The 16,581-nt window shown below is 31.6% G+C and overlaps 1 protein-coding gene across 2 annotated transcripts in view; it reads right to left on the minus strand.

Annotated features, from left to right (window-relative positions):
• LOC106642159 (uncharacterized) overlaps positions 1–16,581 on the minus strand; it is a 378,658-nt gene that overhangs the window by 104,670 nt on the left and 257,407 nt on the right. For both annotated transcript variants that reach the window (XM_089598430.1, XM_089598429.1), the window contains 3 exons: positions 5,679–6,002; positions 5,460–5,604; positions 5,276–5,370 (listed from right to left, as the gene is read on the minus strand). In XM_089598430.1, the coding sequence (XP_089454556.1) occupies positions 5,276–5,370; positions 5,460–5,604; positions 5,679–6,002 (564 nt within the window). The remainder of the gene's footprint in view (positions 1–5,275; positions 5,371–5,459; positions 5,605–5,678; positions 6,003–16,581) is intronic.

A 16,581-nucleotide genomic window follows, 5' to 3' on the forward strand; every position in this document is an offset into this window, starting at 1 on the left:
AAGAATGTGTAGTTCTAGCACATAAGGGTCTATCTGCGGGATTGCGTATTATAGAATATTTGTAATTACCGCGCCATTGTGCAATCCAGTACTGCTTCATCGACGAAGATTGTATGTATACCTATGTATCCGTATTAAGAGTATGTACTATAAATTGCGTCGCGTTCGAGTGTGTGTGAATAATGTCCTGGCGGTAAGATTCAGAAGTATGTATGTAGATGTAGTGCGGTAATGCGCGAGGCAGCACTAATTGGTGGGCCTAACGCGACACTCTTGTAGTAGCATTCGAGCGAACCAGAGCTTCCAAGTTTTCTGCGTTTTCGGGAGGAATCGAGAGAGAGAGAGAGAGAGAGAGAGAGAGAGAAGAGCGGAATCAGCTTTCCAAGCCAACCGGGAACGACCTTGCGACCAACGACCGAGGAGACGAGAACTACCGCGACCTCCAGCTGTCATCTGCGAGACCAGGTCATCGGCAGGCCCGATAGTTGATTTGACCCGGAACATAGTGAACCCGGAGGTAAGGGTAAAGTAGAGTGTGCGAGCGTGTGTGTATTTACGTGTGTGTCGGGGGATCGGGTAGTGCGGGACGCCCCCAGGAAGCGTGGAGTGCGAGAACGGGAGAGTTCGGGGGAAAGCGTGATTGTCACGGATTGTTGCGATAGCGCCGGATTGCGCCAAGATTCGGGCCTAAAAGCCCACGTGTAAAAGTTTGCCAAAAAATAAAGTGAAGGGTTCGTAAAAATCATTTACCTCGTCTATTGTCGTGCGTGTGTTTTTCCTTCCTTCCAAATTTACAGGTCACGTCTCGTTTCTCCTTGGGAGAGTAGTCTGATCCCGACGGACTACCGCCGGCGGGACCTCCTCAGGGATGAGTCTCCTGGGCCAAGCAGCGGACATCGTGAGCGTGGGGACAGGGGTTTTTCGCGTTTCAGGATACGGCGGACTTTGGCGAGAGGATCTGTGTAAGTGTCTTTGGACGTTGTCTCGGGACCGCCCTGGCAGCGACACACTATAGTGTCTCAGGGCGCGAAAGTGCAACGTCACACTTGTGTAAATGAAAATATACTTTTGGTATTTGTTTGATAGAGGGTGTAGTTTATTATGCATAATGAATACATGACATATTTACCACATTGTTCCAACTATACGTAATTACATGTACACCATTTATTTTTCCAATTTTAATGTATATATGTTTTAATATGTGATGGGACTCAGAATTCTTACAAAGGCTTATTACCGGCAAGTCGTCTTCATACAATACAACTGCTATCTCAGTGTTTGTTAAATTACTGTACAAATTAACAAGCTAAAATACTTCGCTTGCCACCATACTCAATTCCACAAGCTCTGATCCAAACGATAACAGAGAAACCATAGGCTGTTTCCTTGAGATGTACATGAGACACTACAATTCAAAATTTTAAAACTGTAATCAGCTATTGATGTTCTATCTACCCTGTCACAGACCCAATGAGAGTCAATATAGCCAACTATTCACTTCAGTACACATTCTCTTTCAAGAAAACACCAGTACTACGTCTAAGATACCATTATATAACGTAAAACACATTTTAAAGCATTTCACAGCTCTTAACTCAAACATGACTGGTATCTGCCAAGAATACTTATAGCTACACGTAAATATAGTCTAGAGATCAACATATCAACCATTATTTGATCCAATTTGTTTTTTTAAATCCTTTTTAATAGCTTTGCTTTCAGACTTATCCATTGTTAACTGACTACGATCAAAATTTTTCTCTATCGGAAAAATTGCAGTACAAACATTTTAACATGTTCGAATTCTTTAATACTAAATTATAAATAACTGCTCCAACAAATAGTAATAGCCTCCCCTTTTAAGCTACATTCTTACACAAAAAGTTTCTAATTTAACCTAAATCTTTTATTTAAAAATTTTTACTCAACCATAACTGTAATTTTTTAATCTCTTTTTAAATAATAAAAGCCATTAATAGGTTATCTACGTGTAAAAGTAAGTACGTTCTATGATTCTTCTCTGTTCTTCTGTACAACCAAAATTTGAACTCGTTTCTTACAAAATATAATACCGCAATAAAATTGTTAACTTGACATTTCAATTCTTAGGAAAATTATTTAAACCATACAGAGCCTTTTCAAGTTTACAAACATTTCCTGTTGTTTCGTTATACACTCCATATTTTAATATACACATTACCTGATATATTGACAGGAAGAAATAGTACTACATACATCTAGTTGATAAATAGAATGATAATTGCGATTACAATACACCTAGAAAAGTCTAGTTTTTATTTGATTGGACTCAGACCAGTTCAATTAGGCATGTGTGCCACCGTGTTAACAACGTTGCGCATAAAATTTATTTCCTCACGCATCAGAAAATCTCGCAAATATTTAACGTTTTGATAACACATTCTCCTGTGCCATACAATTAAACTTTCAATCTATTTTGATAAGCTCACTAGTCCACAGTCTGTTTTTTTCGGATATACAAATACACTAATGATTGTTCAATACACTTGTCGAAGCAACAATCGAAAGTGCTGGACGCTTCAGATTTTCTGAGAATAGCATTCAAAACAACCTATTGACACGTTTAGCCACTACACGAGTTCAACTTCTATTGTTTACAAATTCATAGCAACCCTTATCCAACACTATACACACACCTTTCTCAAGCGCCGTTAAAATCCAAAACAAATTGAATTTCGACTGAGGGACAAAGAGCACATTAGTCAGCACTGTTTTGATAAACTTTGAGCCATTCCAAGTAAAAGATTCTTCAGTGCCACTCTCCATTACATCGAGAAGTTCACCACTTCTCACTGTGACCTTCATGAAGTTTTCTTTTTTGGCTATCTGTTTGAAAACATGCCTTTCATTACACATATGCTTACTAGCACCAGTGTCTATGTATCAATGGTCCTGATAGTCAACTGGACTTTCCATGCACATAAAGGCATTCACTTCAGATTCACCTTTATTTTTCTTAGCCTTCAAAAACGTACAATCAAATTTTAAATGATCCCTTTTCTTGCGATAGTTGAATTTTCTGGACTTTTTTTACCTTTTCTTTACAGTCCTTTATAATGGTAGTTTTCGTCAGGTAAGTACCATCGTCTCTGGGGCTATTTCGTGACGTAATGTAGCCACGGAATGATGACGCCTATGTGGCAAATCCTAATTCTCCTACCAAAGGGGACACCAACGCGGTCAATTGAATGGGCACTGTGACCAAGATAGGAGCATGTAGTAAAATTATGATTAAGGTTTTGAAATGAAGGTGTATTTTGACAATATTATAAGATGAAGATTAGTAGTATGTATTATCATAGATTTAACTCTTCCACAATTTTGCAAGCAGTGCTTTTATCCAACACCATAATACGTTAGGACAATTTATCAATTCAAGAACCAATATTTGGGTAACACAAAAATTTTTATTCAAAACAGAAGATTGTCTCTGCAAGAAACAATGCAATGGCCTTGTCATCAAATTCTAAAATAATAAGTTCCTGTTCAAACTTAAAACTTTTTACGTGTGATGATAAAGCTATTTGGGTTTTGGACTCGTGCTTATCCTGCAAAAATAGTTTTAGTACTTGATAAGGCAATCTTATACAATTTTTTTGTTTTACCTTGCCAATAAAACTACTGGCTAAAGCAAATATGCTACTACTATAGAAGTATAGAAATCCCATAGCCACAGGACTAAGACTCATTGCTCTTTTCGACGCTCGCTCCTATCAAGTGTACTTGGAGTTTTTCATTGGTAACCTGTGGTTAAAGAACCTCATTCATGAGATCGATCCATACATTAAGACATGCTTTTTTAGAGCTTAGCATTCATGGTTTTTCAGAAAGCTAGACTCTTTCATGGAAGAAAAGTTCAAGAACCTATGATACCAATCAACAGTCTTTACCATACAGATGACCATAAACAATTTAGAAAAATATCGTACATGTTGCTAACAAGTGATGATTTCAATAATAAAAAGTACAGAAATGAATGGGTAAAATATTTAATTTTCAAAATATGAAATAAGAACAAAGTAAAGAATATTTAACGTATCACTCGATGTATTCAAAAAATTATTTGAATATAAAGAAACTTACATAGATAGTCAGCTTTGAACTACAATCTTACGCTTAATAATACGAAAAAACGAGTTATCGTCTACGTTTAATTTTGTACTGGTAGTATAGGTACAGTTAAGGTCAAGTGTTCAACTGAATTTTTTTTTTATCTTGAGCTTTAAACTTCATCATTATGCTGTAGTTTGTAATGCACTTAAATAATTTAATTACAAACACTTTACCACTTCTATACCATTGGTTCGAATATAATAGTAAGAATAACAAAAACAGATCTTTGCATTGGAAAATACCAGTTTAAGACAAAATAAAAAAATCTTATAGTAATCTTATGCGCTGTGAACAGAAGATATGTGGATGAATCTAACTGGTCCAGTAATGTTCCCGCAAGTTAAAAAAAAAACATTAATTTTTCTCAACATTACAAAATTCGTAACTCCTTTTTTCAAATTAAAAGCCAAAATTGTTATACAATGTAACTTTCTTATTCACCAACTATCACACAAAATTTCAACAAAATCGGATGAATACTTGGTGCAAACCGCAGCCTAATGCAAAAAAAGAACTTTCGTAAAATAAACTTTAAAAAGTTGTAGTGCTATCAAACACTATTTTTTTTGGCAGAACTATCTTCTTTAATATTTGATTAACAATTAACTAGAGTTTTCATCTTTTGTCTTACGTAAACATTACTAAAACAATAATGTTCAACAATGGTATCTTGAGCGCTTAGCTGTACGGTACGCGTAGAAGAGCGAGCCACCGCACCGGAGCCGAGCTGCGAAAAGTCGGCGTGGCCTAGTTTAGCTAGTTTTACTAGAGGAAAAAAAGGTAATTTTTATTTAAATTTGCAAAACTTTCGTAGAAAACTATAAGATTAAGTCTTATACATTTTGATTTTTTTTTATTAGTAAACATTAAAAAATAATAATAATGAAAAAGATTTGTAAAAACGTAGAATAGTCTGTTTAGTAGTAAGTTTTTTATGCGGCTTTCAATTAAATATTAAAATAATTCATGAAAACGTAATCAACCGTTTAACTTTCTCTTACATATTGGAATACTTAAAAGCTTATTACATGAAAAGTTCATTGTAACTGTAAAGTAATGTGATATAATCTTGAAAAAGAAAAAAGTATTAATTAAAATGAAAACAAGTTTAATTCAGTACCTCTACACACTGCAAATAAATAGATCTGCAATCCATTTTTCCTTTTATGTGTTCATTTCCTATGCTTGAAGTTGTTGATTCTGGCTTCGCTTTCACTAGAAAAAAATTTTTTTATTTTAATTATTTTATGATACTACTAGACATACAAGAATGTTTTAACTAAAACCTGTTTTCTTTGAGTTACCTGCACCATGCAGATTATGCTTTTGCAAAGCTGCTAATTTGCGGCGATTTTCTTTTTCCCGAAGAATTTTTTCACGAAGTCGTTTTTGTTCTTCCATTTTTCTTTCGTACTCTTTAATTTCTGAATCTATTTTTTCCTCTTCCACCTTCAAAAATAATTAATGCATTTTATAACGAGTATTAGTAAAAGTAAGAATATTTATAAAATTTATAAAATTACTTTTTTTATTTCGTCTTCCACTTTTTTCGTCAAAATTTTTCCATGTTTTTCATTTAACCTTAATTTCTTTGGACTGGTTTTATTCAACGGACTTATAAAATCAGCTTTACTTTTTTTTGTCGTATTCCTACTTAGCTCTTTGTCAGAAACAATCAAGGTCTTGGTGTGTTCATCTTTTTGATAACTGATTTTTAATTGATCGGTATCATTTTCATTTTGAAATTTATTGCTTTGAAGAGATGAACGATGAGTCAAACTATTTCGCAGTTTTGGTAAAGGTTCCTTTTCACGAATATCTTCACGAGTAGTTTTACGGCATTGTTTCTGAAAAATTTAATTAATAAGTTGAGTAAGTTAAAAAAAATTTTTTTTAAATACTATACAGTATTGAAACTTTCTGTTCAAATTCAGTATGAGCTATAAGTGTTTGTCAAAGATCAAAAACTTTCATTACTTGTCATGAGGAATACCGAAATTGACGCTTCTGCCAAAGATTACATCGGCACTGGCTATAGAAAAAACTATCTATTATGAGCTAAAGCTTCTAAAGATGACTGTAGATAAACAAGAGTACAATAAAAAATTACCAATACCTTACTAGAATTTAAAAAAAAGTTGTAAGACTAGTTATGCTCCAGTGAATAGTAGAAATATTTGTTGCGTTTATTATAAAAATTATTATAACACTAAACAGGTTTGGGAGAAAAGTTCAAAAAGTCAAATCGTGCCAAAAAAATGTATGCTATATTTGAGCCCATCAGGAACGCAAATGAATTTTTCAGATTTTTACCAGGAAAAAAATAATTAATAAATACTGACAGTTTAACACGGTCTCTTATGAGAGAACTAGGTTAGGTTGCCTTCTAATTGAAATTAGGGTATATTATAAGTGTTAGATTAAAAAAAAAAAAAAAAAAAAAAAAACCAGTGGACAGTGGGTGGTTGGGTACCCAAGTAAGAAGTTATACGTCTATAAAATCGTATGACAGATAATATAATTATAAATATAAATTTACCTTCTATGAAACGATATTGCGTACGGAAATGGTGCAATTATCGTTGGAAAGAGTATACCTACGTGAGTTGAGTGTGGTTTCAATAAATATTTTAATATTTAATGAGTTAACGATTATAAACAATATATTACGGCACAACACAATAAAAATAATCTATAGGAAGGCCAGTACAAGACTGTGCGCTATCATCGAATCTTTTGGTTATTTCAAAACAACTTTCCACTGCCTACGCTGATTACATCTGTAACATTACGCTCACATCTACCGTATACGACCCCACTCTTATTCCTCGTCTATATTTAATACCCAAAATACAATTGTATAGAAAATTAAGAAAAACCATTCTGTAGCATAGTTTACTTAAAAAGGGTAGTATTACATTCTAGTGAATGTCCCTTCAGGACGTTTATCATACATAGATTTTTTGACAAATATTGTTCAAACGGCAAACGTACATTGAATGAGCATAAGAAATACCAACAAAAATTGCAGTTCATTTGACTATGCCATTATTTTACATATGTTACATTAAAAAAAATCGATATTTAACATGTAACCGTATGAAAAAGTAACGTTAAATGTCATTGATATGATTTGTAGGAAACTGCCAATTTTTTGGGTACAAAAGATTACTTTTAGATAAACCTATCGAATTTTCAAATAGATCCACAAGTTGGTTTTCAAATGAATTTAGAAAGAGGGGATGAAATGTGCGTAAAAGCATGTATGTGAGTACATCCACATGAGAAAAACAATTGCTAGCTTTACTGCACACATTAACGTTCCTCTCACTTCTCTGAACTTTATCCCCAGTAACTAAGTGAAGAACGTCATTAAGTCAAAAATCACCTTTTGACGTAATAAAAATTCATTGGCCACATCATCAATTTGTGAAAATATCAAAAGGTAAGTAAAAAAAATAAATCATATTTATTGTGAATTCGCAAGTTTACATAGTCAGTAAAAAAAATTCGGGGAACCTTTGAGCGTTTGAGTTTGGATCAGTGGACTGATGGGCATGGATAAATGAGTATTCGGGCAAGTAGGTGCTCAGTCAGATGGATTCTCGAGCAAACGAATGTTGGTAAATGGTCGGCATCGAGAACTGCAGACTAAACTAAAAAGTGTAAGCAAGGCCCGAAGGAAGAAACAATAAAAAACAAAAATAAGATAGTTGAGAACTGATGGTTTTTAGATAAGGTTATAAAGGAAAGAAAGCAATAGTGGTACTGAGTTTAGACGAATGGTAACCATGGCTACAGGAATTCACATATACATGTACGTATACAAATTGAAAGGTGGGAGCTTGGTTCTCGTCCATACGACGATTCGCTAACATAAAACTAGCATTTGTGCAAAGATGCGTGCGCGTGTATGCAGGTAACTAAAATCAGGTTGACAAATAGTGACAAAAAAAATTATTATTGAAAGTTACAATTCTAAGTTTGTATATCACCCGTATTATATAATTGTATGAACAAAAGATAGTCTCAGTTACCCCCTGCTCCTCCTCAGCTACCTTTCAAATCACATAGTTATTTGCTTATTTCAAAGTGATTTTTAATTTAACAATATTTTAGCAAACTATCACCCACTCTATCATGCTCCTCCTTTACCTCCCTCTTTACTACCCTGTTATTTGGGTAATCATTTCCTAATTTATCTCTACCGTCTCCAAAGATAACATTTCTGATTTATTGAAAACTCAATAGAATTTTTAAAATCTTTTTTTTTCAACTACAAAAACCAAGCTTAAGAAGAAAGAAACATATGTATGTGTATCAAAATTATTTAGGGAATAGAGGGGCTATTTGAAACATGATTTTTACTGTTTTTTTGAAAGGGTGAATAAATTTTTTTTTAATATTTTAATAACTAACTTATAGTTCTAGCTTATTTTTAAGATTTTAGCTGAAGTTTGTTAAGTAATGGAGAGAGTTATTAAATTTTCTATTATTGTAGAATTAAATACTACAATTATTTATTTATCAAACATAATTTATGTTGACACTAGCTCCAAATAATATTCGTACCGTGAATCAACTAAAAGGTTAAGTGTAGTAGGATTAAAAATATTAATGTATATTCAAGTTAAGAAAAAAGTTTATCAGCATGTAACTATATAACTATATCTAAAATACAAGCAAATATGCAGCGAAACAAAATTTATTAATTTTAGCATATTGTGTATTATATATGAGAATATATTAGAAAAGAACGTAAGTGATCTAACATGATTAAAAAAAAAATATATTTATCATCTTCTTATGATTTATCTAGATGAAAATTTGTTAAAAATTTACACAATTTTTTAATATTATAAGATATTTTGGTGCAATAAATGTCCAAGCACGATGAAAAATAAGCAAAAAAATCAAAAATATTCATTTCAAAGCATTGATTATTTATTAATTAACATTGAAAATTGAAACACCTCCTGTTTCTATTTTCATTTTCCTCGAAAACTTTTATTTTAAGTTATTTGTGTATGTTAGTATAACTTAAAACCCGTATCATTAAAGAGCAGTAGATGCTTTGATTTTTTTCCCTTTTACTATTCGAAAAAACAAATAACTTTTGAAACAATGAAAGGATAATTCGAATTCAAATAATAAAGTTGAAAAAGTATACAAATATGAAACACAAATTTAGAAATAATAAAACGAATTTTTTTAAAGAATGTGTATTTCATTATTTTAGTAGCTATAAGTTTTAGATTTATTTTTTTCTTCAATTTACTATGTACATAAATTCTGAGTATTAAGCAGTTTATAAAAGTAAAAAAAAAATAAGAATAATTGTTATTGCAAAAGTAAAATGATGTCACCAAATTTAGGTTGATTAAAAAAACGCATTTTATAGCCACTATTTCAGGATGGAGAATTTCAAGAAAGGATTGAGTTATATTATACATTGTTGGGTTTTGCAACATTTAATGCAAAGCTATCACAAGACGAAAAACCATTTATAGTTCAAATAACAAGATCAAGATTGCCATATTATTGCTTTCACTTCAGTTATTGAAAGTAACAACCCAGTTATACATTCATAACGACATTACAGCTATTAAAATTGATCATTAATTTTGAATAAAAAACGGTTAAAAATCATGTCAAGATTTTGAAGTACAAATAAAAGAAATATCTTAAAGTGAAATGTTACAAACAATTCTTATATGTTGGAAAAATGCACATTACCAAAATGAAAAATATATTTTCTACGTAAAATAAAAATTTTAAAAAACATAAGACAAAAATAAATGGCAAGTAAATAAAGCGCAAGAATAGTATCAAAATCTTGAACTACTACAAATTTTGACATTTGTAATTCATCAAAAGATAAGCCAATTATTATTTGAAGCCACACATACTTGGATAAGGAATCATAATTTGTGGTTCTCCTGTATATGGTATACCTGTTAGTGTTTCTTTCGAGATATTCGAATAGGACCACAAACTCTTTTAAAAATCATGAGTATCATGAATATATTCTGATTTACACTCATTGTAAGTATTATGCTTACTGTTCAAAACTTAACAAACTTCAAACTATGAACGTACATTTATATTGGTTCATAAAGCATATAGCAACACAAAAGTTCCAATGTTACATGAATTACTATTTTAAGTATTAAATTAGAAGATTCTTATATTAAGTTGAAGTAGGGGGAAGGCAAATGAAGTGGGGAGGAGGGCGGATCCCACTAGTATGTATCTTCTTATAGTATATAGTTGTATTGTGCAGGGCTGTCACTTTTCTCCCCCACGCTTCCCTATGCTTTTCCATAACTCCCTCACGGCTTCCCCGAAAAAAATTTAATTCTGTAAATTTTTACATAATTCGGTGACGAAAAAATTTTTTTGGTCCTCCCCTACACTCCTCTAAGCTCCCTTAAGCTTTTTCACGCTTCCTTACACTCCCCCTCTTGTTCCCAACCAAATTAAAGCTACTCTAACACCGTTTTTCCAACATACTCCCTTAGTTACTATTTTTAAAAAAGCAATAAAAAAATGTATTAAATCTTTCTTTATTATACAGTCGTATTATGCGGGAAAGTTAGTTTTCTTAACTACGATCCCCTACGCTGTACCACAAAAGCACCCCGCAGAAACTCAATGGAAATGTAGTTCCCCATCAAATGGGCTGAAATTAATACATGTTGTAGATTATGATCGTCTGATCAAAAGTTACCATAGGCACAAGTTCCAAAAATTGACAGTTTTAGAGAAAATAATTATTTAAGTCGCCGATTCTGCAAAAGTTAGTTTGACAGGCAATGCAGTGCACTCAATAAATGTAGCTCAATCAATGTACAGAGAAATGATCGGAAAGGGTTATGTCGAGTGCATCTCTACCATTCTTGAATATGATTAAGCGTAATATAAAATCATTTTAGCTCAATCAATAGTAGCATAGCTTATTATCATTATTGTCTTAAATGGGAAATCGATTGCCTCTATTATGAGAAAGCGCTTATCATAATTAACCGATGAATAAGTAGTTGTAGCTTTGTTAAAATTTTGCATTAACTAGAGTTGCCTTACTGTGTTTCTCGTAAAGAAACACGTTTTCAAAAATCCTTGTACGGGAATCTTTGACTTTTGACCACGAGTCGACCATATCGGAGATACCAGCTAGGTACCGCTAGAAATCAACAAGATCTGGATTTAATGATGTTAATGACTCCAATAACAGCGGGTAGGACGAAATGCAATAAATACTGACACCAATGGCTGTTGCTGTTAAAAACTATAATTTATTCCCCTGACGACGTTTCTCTCCTCTTTGGGAAGGAGTCTTTTCGATTTCCCTTTCAAGACAATAATGATAATAAGCTATGCTACTATTGATTGAGCTAAAATAATTTTATATTACGCTTAATGATATTCAAGAATGGTATAGATGCACTCGACATAGCCCTTTTCGATCATTTCTCTGTACATTGATTGAGCTACATTTATTAAATGCACTGCATTGCCTGTCAAACTAACTTTTGCAGAATCGGCTACTTAAATAATTGTTTTCTCTAAAACTGTCAATTTTTGGAACTTGTGCCTATGGTAACTTTTGATCAGGCGATTATAATCTACAACATGTATTAATTTCAGCCCATTTGATGGGAAACTAAATTTCCATTTAGTTTCTGTGGGGTCATTTATGTCATATTGTGTCGATTGTAGAACTGACTTATACAACTATAATAAGTAGCTGTTACGCCACAACAATAGTGGTAAAAATTGCTAGACTAAAAGAGTCATGGACAAACATTCCAGACAAAAATTCCGACAAAAAATTCCATGGACAAAAATTTGTAACACTAAAATTCTGACAAAAATTCCACGGACAAAAATTTCAAAGACAAAAGTTCTGACAAAAACTCCGTGGACAAAATCCAAAATTCCAACAAAAATTCCGTAGACAAAGAAGAAAAAAAATTTTTTTTGAAAACAATTTAGAGGACAAACACTTAAAGACAAAAACATTTCAGGTAGCAGTGATACTAAGAAGAATGAATTCTATGTTATTTATAATATTGAAGTAATTCGATATTTTAAAAAATTACATATTGGTTCAAGCTATCCCAAAATTTTAAACTTCTAAAGAACATCCTTCATCAATACATATTCATTTAATTTATAATTTTACAAACAAAATCTTTGTTTGGTAAAAAAACAATGCTCGTCGACTCAAATATACACTGCTAGACATAAAAGAAAACAAATAATGTATGCATTTAATTTTCTAGACGAAACACTACAAATTAAGTGTAGCAGTAATCACTATCGCGTTTAGCTTTAATTTTTCTTTTTCCTTTTAAGCTAGAAGTTTCATTCGATAGAGAACTTTCTCTTTTCCTTAGATTTTTTTCTTCCTTATTTTTGTGTTCTTTTTCGTCTTCGTTGGCTGCTGGTGACTGGTAGTGCACAAAAAATCCTGTGGAAACATTTTCATTTTATAACACTAAATTTTTATTTTCATAAAAAATATTATTGATATGCATGCTGAAAATATTTGTTGAGAAAAACTGTTAAATTTAAACTAATTGATGATAACTGCAGTTTTATTAAAATAAGTTGTTGTAAGAACTTGCTTTAGGGAGTTTTAGCCTGATTTATGAGGAGTCCTACTTTTATAGATTTTTTTTATATTCATGACACTCAAAATATTAAAAACACATAATTTATAGATATACGCTGTCAATTATGTAAAAAAAATTTTAAATCAAGGAAGTTCACTCATACCTGACCTTTTTGACGCATAAGATCAGCAGTATTGTAACGTGCATGACTGGATATACAGATATAACGCGACATACTAACGGTAGCTGTCAAAGGAGAATTATTTTATTCACTTATTTATTGCTTATTCCATAAGCCATGAATGATGATGAGATTGTAGCTATGTAATCACCAAGTTTTTAGCTATTTTCTAAAAAATTTCCAATCAAATCTTGACGTTGATTATCCAGATGTTGCAGGTTATGTATCAGAACAGTACTGACTCTCATTAGACTGCACGTTAAAAGTTCAATGATAAAATTATCAATATCTCACTTTATAAGCCATAAAGGGACCTGAAATTTGAATCAAAGGTTTTTTATACACTTATTAATCTCCGTACAAAATATTATGAATATATTGACGTTAATTCTCTTAGCGAGTGAACTCACTTCATAAGTGATTTGACTTTTGAGTAGATAAATAAAAAAATTGTTAAAAAAATCAGCTTAATTCTTAACTGATATATCAGTTGGATTTATTATGCCAAGTTGTTATAGTGCATATTAACTGTTTTTCTTCGTAACTTTAATTATTACTATTATTATTGACCGACGTAAAACTATTCATCACTAATGAATATTTTAAGAGTAATACGAAAAAAGAAAAATTTTCAAAGAAATATCAAAGTATTTTAATTTTTTTTAAAACACAATGTACGCTTGCAGAAAAATATGAAAGTTCTACAAGTACTAAAAAGAAGTCTTAACACAGAAAAATCAACTCATTTATCAGAAAAAATATAAAGTTTAGAAAATATTTTGTCGCTTATAATGTGTACAGAATAATTATTGGGCTTATACAATGTAAATAATTATAGATTTTACATGTACAAAAAAAAACTTTACAATTATGTATTTTCTAAAACGTTTTGAAAGAGTTATACGTATACAAAGAAAAAATAGTTATTTTTACTAGCATAAAATAGACCAAACCTCTTCAAACAGTGAATCCTTTTCTAGCTCAGTCTGCTAATTGACCCTCAGTGTTCTTGTGTGGGGCATTTGTTATCAAAATGTTAGTCTAGCTGTGATTGAAGCAAATTTTCTGTGACTCGTCTTCTACCGTAATATCCGAGGCAATATCAACGGAGCCACTACCATGAAACAGTATTGTTGGCTGAGTCATACCACAGTTGTACGTCTACTGTAAATTATGTAAATATGTTAAGTAAATGCGTAATTTTATTTTATTTATTATCATAATTTGTAAATACGACAAACGCATGGAAGTGCCTTATAATTTTGTCAGAGCAAAAATCGTAACCCCTTATAAATCGTATATTCTCAATATAAAAAATCTTTGATCCTAGTATAAAGATGATCTGTAGTAGTCACATAATGTACGTATGGACGTATGTATTTATCTTATTAAGTGTTTCGGCTAACTCAAGTGATTATAATCCAAACAGGCTGAAACGCTCAAATGTTGTTGATAGTTTTGGACTGCATATCTCAGCTAATGGTTCAAATTTTGACAAGTTTCATAGACAAGAATAATTTTGACAGCATTTTTATGCGTTCTTATTTAAAACGTCCGTGATCAAAGACCATTATAGATCTCGTTAAAATAAAACTTTTTTGTTTCATACGTTTTGTTTTAAATCGCAATGCAGACGCTATGCAATTCAAAATAAATACCAAAAAAGCAAAAAAAAATTTTTACTGTTAAGAAAATAAATTCAAATTCTATAACAAAGTATTAATTACAACATTTTTAAAGCTCACTAAAATAAAACTTTAAGTACCTTATAAACAACTTAGCCAACAAAAATTGCTTAAAAACAGCTTTATATCATTCAATTTAGTACACTATACTTTAAGCCAAAACATTTAGTACGAAAATCATAAATATTCTACTAACACCTTTTTTAATATTTTATCCATGGTGCTGTTATAATACAGTCAATAACAAAAAACTTTTAAAAAAAATTAAGAAGAATTTTGTATCATATAAACTGATTATTCAACATCTATAGATAGTACATATTTATTAAAATGTAGATGAGTATAAAAAAAATAAAATAAAAATTGAATTTTGTTATTTAAATAACACTTTTTGCTCGGAACCTCGTAGACAGGTCCTACCTTACATGCAAGACGTAGTGTTTTGCCTGAATTTAGCTGCTCGTCAATAGTTACAATAATAAATACACTACTTTTTTTCATAAATATTTAATGTAATACAAGGTCTTCAATTTATTTACCTTTACATTATTTTTTTCATTTTCACTGCTTAAATTATCTTCAGTCTTTATTTGGTTGGTCTCTTCTCCATTGACTTCAGTAAGCTGTAGTATCATAGATCAATATGATTTTATACACTTTAATTTGTGTTTATTTGTTAGTAATTGCTTCGTCGTCAGTGTTAGTCACCCCTATCTCATCCCATCCTTCTCTCTATCCCATTTTCAAGTGCTGAGTGCTCTAAGTAGTGCTTATAGGGCATAACTAGATATTTAGCACTGTAATACATAAAAATAGTATATTACGCTACGTGGGAGAAAAGTAAGCTTCCTCTTTTACGTATGGATTGCCACCCAAGGCGAAGCCGAGGGTGTCATATACGTGGAAAAGGAAGCTCACTTATCTCTTGAGTTGCATATACGGTTTCTCACAAATCTAGAGAAAAAGACGCACAACATGCTTTTGAATGATATTTTTTAATTAAGAAAGTTATTGAAACAAAAAAAAATGCTGTCACTCTTTTATTCCATCTTTTGCTAAAAGTGCGCATGCGAGTTTATCGCATAGATATTGGTAATAGGTATACGGACTGTATGATACATATATGGTACATTCCGTATGCATTTCAATCTATTATTTTGTAACAAACGAATTTAACCAGACACGAAAGGTTCATTCATTACAAAAAGCTGGTTCAGTACTGAAGGCCACGATCATTCGTCACTTTGCACGAATGCATATAACAAAAATGACAGTGTACAGTTGCAAACTGTAACGTTCATGCTTAATCTTATAAATAACTGTATCAACTCATTCAATATTTATTTTAGACTCAGAATATTGTTCTATACCACTACGTTAAATAATATATAAAAGACGTAATAAAGTATTTTTGTAGAATTCAAAGTAATCCACATTATTCAATGTGCAAATACGCACTCGCGCTAATACAAAAGTTCATAGGTTAAGGCTGTATTCTATAACATTGGCAACGTTTGCGGAATGCAGCCTATATACAAGAGTACTTATTGTTTATCTATATCAGTATGCGCAATTGTTTGGAGCGCATCCTTTAGAGGGAGAAATGAGTCTCTTTTCTCCCGAAAAATAGGCAGAAAAGGCGTCTTTAACTCTAGAGTATGAGGGAAAAAATATATCAACTGAAGCTAATTACTAGTTGTGTATGTAACAAGTGAGCTCATGTGAAAAAAACATTTAAAAACACTCGAAGTGGTGAGTTTCAATCATAAATACAATCAAAGCCAAGAGAAAGATAAGGTACGACTAAGATTTTATGCTTTGAGTTAATATTTTTTAACCTTTAAGTTAGAACAATAAGGTGATGGCTGTGATTCAATATTCTGTTTTTGAAAAATTTTTTTATAAAATTATGGCAATTTTCAATTCAATACCAACGTATAGT

The sequence above is a fragment of the Copidosoma floridanum genome, unplaced genomic scaffold (genome assembly GCF_036245765.1).
Source record: "Copidosoma floridanum isolate Cflo_tuat_1 unplaced genomic scaffold, Cflo_Japanese_pri ptg000006l, whole genome shotgun sequence".
NCBI lineage: Eukaryota > Metazoa > Arthropoda > Insecta > Hymenoptera > Encyrtidae > Copidosoma > Copidosoma floridanum.